The sequence below is a fragment of the Lipotes vexillifer genome, unplaced genomic scaffold (assembly GCF_000442215.2).
Source record: "Lipotes vexillifer unplaced genomic scaffold, Lipotes_vexillifer_v1.1 scaffold693, whole genome shotgun sequence".
In the NCBI taxonomy this organism is placed as follows: Eukaryota; Metazoa; Chordata; class Mammalia; order Artiodactyla; family Lipotidae; genus Lipotes; species Lipotes vexillifer.
In genome coordinates this window covers 572,896-574,880 of record NW_006783500.1, presented here as the reverse complement: position 1 = coordinate 574,880, position 1,985 = coordinate 572,896, and the positions used below count along the sequence as shown (strand labels likewise).

The 1,985-nt window shown below is 73.1% G+C and overlaps 1 protein-coding gene across 1 annotated transcript in view; it reads left to right on the top strand.

Moving 5' to 3' along the window:
* Positions 1-932: 932 nt before the first annotated feature.
* The window catches only part of LOC103086918 (potassium voltage-gated channel subfamily KQT member 5-like), a 564,354-nt gene continuing 563,301 nt past the window's right edge, over positions 933-1,985 (top strand). Inside the window, exon 1 of the mRNA XM_007456126.1 lies at positions 933-1,432. Within this exon, the coding sequence (XP_007456188.1) occupies positions 1,032-1,432 (401 nt within the window). The 5' untranslated portion in view covers positions 933-1,031. The remainder of the gene's footprint in view (positions 1,433-1,985) is intronic.

Here is a 1,985-nt window from a genome sequence, read left to right as displayed (position 1 = left end):
GGGGGGGGGGGGCCCCCGCGAAGCCGGTGTCCTGGGCTCTCCATCCTCCAGGATTTCCCCCCCAACCTCTGGGGCCGCTGCCGCCACTGCCGAGACTCGGCCGTTGTATGACTGTCTCGGACATAAATGAAAATTTCTTGACGGAGGGACCCGGTTTGTCCTCCCCTGCTTCGCGCGGCTGCCAGGCGCAGCTCAGGGCCGCTAGTTCACCGCGGAGGAGCCACTTTGGAGTTTTGACGCCCTCCCCACACTCCACCCCCGGGCTGGGAGGGATGTCCGGCTACTCTTGTCTGATGCCGGGATGAAAAGTCACAGCCCGCTAGCCGGAGTGAGCGGCGGGGAGATGCCCAGTGCCCACATCGCCGGCTCGGCGGCCGTGTCCTGCGGGTCAGCACCCTGAACGCGGGGACCCGAGCGCCCCCGCCCGGAGCCTCGGTCCGCGCGCCCAGGGACTGGCTGGTACCTGGAGGGAAGGGCCGGGCAGTTCCCGCACACACCCCTCGCGGAAGGACGGCGGGACCCGCCCGCGCGGCGGCGTAGCGGCGGGAGGGAACGGCGCCTGCCTCTCCCGTCCCTCCTCCGGGCACAAGGCGGGCCGCACCTTCCGGACACCTCCAAAGCGCTGGGGAGAACACGCCGAACTCGGCCTCTGAGAGGGGCTTCGGGGCCCGGCCCGCTCTGGCGTGGGGAGCCCGGGGCCGGGCGTGCGCGCGGGGGAGCTCCCGTTCCAGCCCCGGGGGCGCTTCGCCAAGAGGGAGTATCCGCCACGGGAACGGAGGGGCCGGAGAAGCCCTCTTGGAGTGACGCCCCCGACACGTCCTGATTACGCATTCGAAGCTATAGGCTGCTCGACCCCGGGACTCCTCCGTCTCGTCCGCGCGCCCTTCCGCCCCCGCTGCTTCCCCTCCCCCGGCGCGCAGGTCGAGGCCGCCGGGCGCCCCGTCCGCCGCCGCCTCCTCGAAAGCGGCCGGTGCGCATGAGGCCGCGGCCCCCACCGGCGGCGGCCCCCTCGCGGTGCCCGCGGTGATGCCATGCCCCGCCAGCACGCGGGCGGAGAGGAGGGCGGCGCCGCCGGGCTCTGGGTGAGGAGCGGTGCGGCGGCGGCGGCGGCGGCGGGCTGGGGGCGCGCGGGCTGCGGCATGAAGGATGTGGAGTCGGGCCGGGCCAGGGCGCTGCTGAACTCAGCGGCCGCCGGGGGCGACGGGCTGCTGCTGCTGGGCACCCGCGCGGCCGCGCTGGGCGGCGGCGGCGGCGGCCTGCGGGAGAGCCGGCGGGGCAAGCAGGGCGCCCGGATGAGCCTGCTGGGGAAGCCGCTCTCCTACAGCAGCGGCCAGAGCTGCCGGCGTAACGTCAAGTACCGGCGGCTGCAGAACTACCTGTACAACGTGCTGGAGAGACCCCGCGGCTGGGCGTTCGTCTACCACGCTTTCGTGTGAGTACCCGCGCCCCCCGCGCGCCCCCCGCCACCGCGGCGGCGGGGGCCCTCTTGGCTGGTCCCCCGGACGCCTGGCGCAGACGTCCTGGCCGGGCGCGCGCATGCACACACACACACACACGCACACATGTACACACGCGCGCGCACACGCGCACACACTCGCGTGCGCACACGTGGTGGCTTTTATTTCTTTGCACGTGTTTAGGGTCTTCCTCCAAGAGCCTGCCAGCTCCCTGAGCCCCACCTCTCTCGCCTCTGCGGACGGAGCCTTCCCGTCGGCGCTCCCGCTGAGCCACCCGGCCGCTCTGGGCGCCCGGGGGTAGAGCCGGGCAGGCGCGGGACCCCGGCTGCGCGGATAATTGGGAGCGATTAGGTCCCGAGATACGTCCACTCCAACCGTGGGGGGCGCCCGGGAGCTGGGCAAGGCTCAGGGAGGCGGAGCGCCCCTGTGAGGCTCGGGAGAGTGTGTTGGAAAGGTTAGGAGGTGATGGCGGGGTAGAGGCGGCGGGGAGAGGAGAGACGCAGGCCCGGGTCCTGGTCCCCGGGGCGG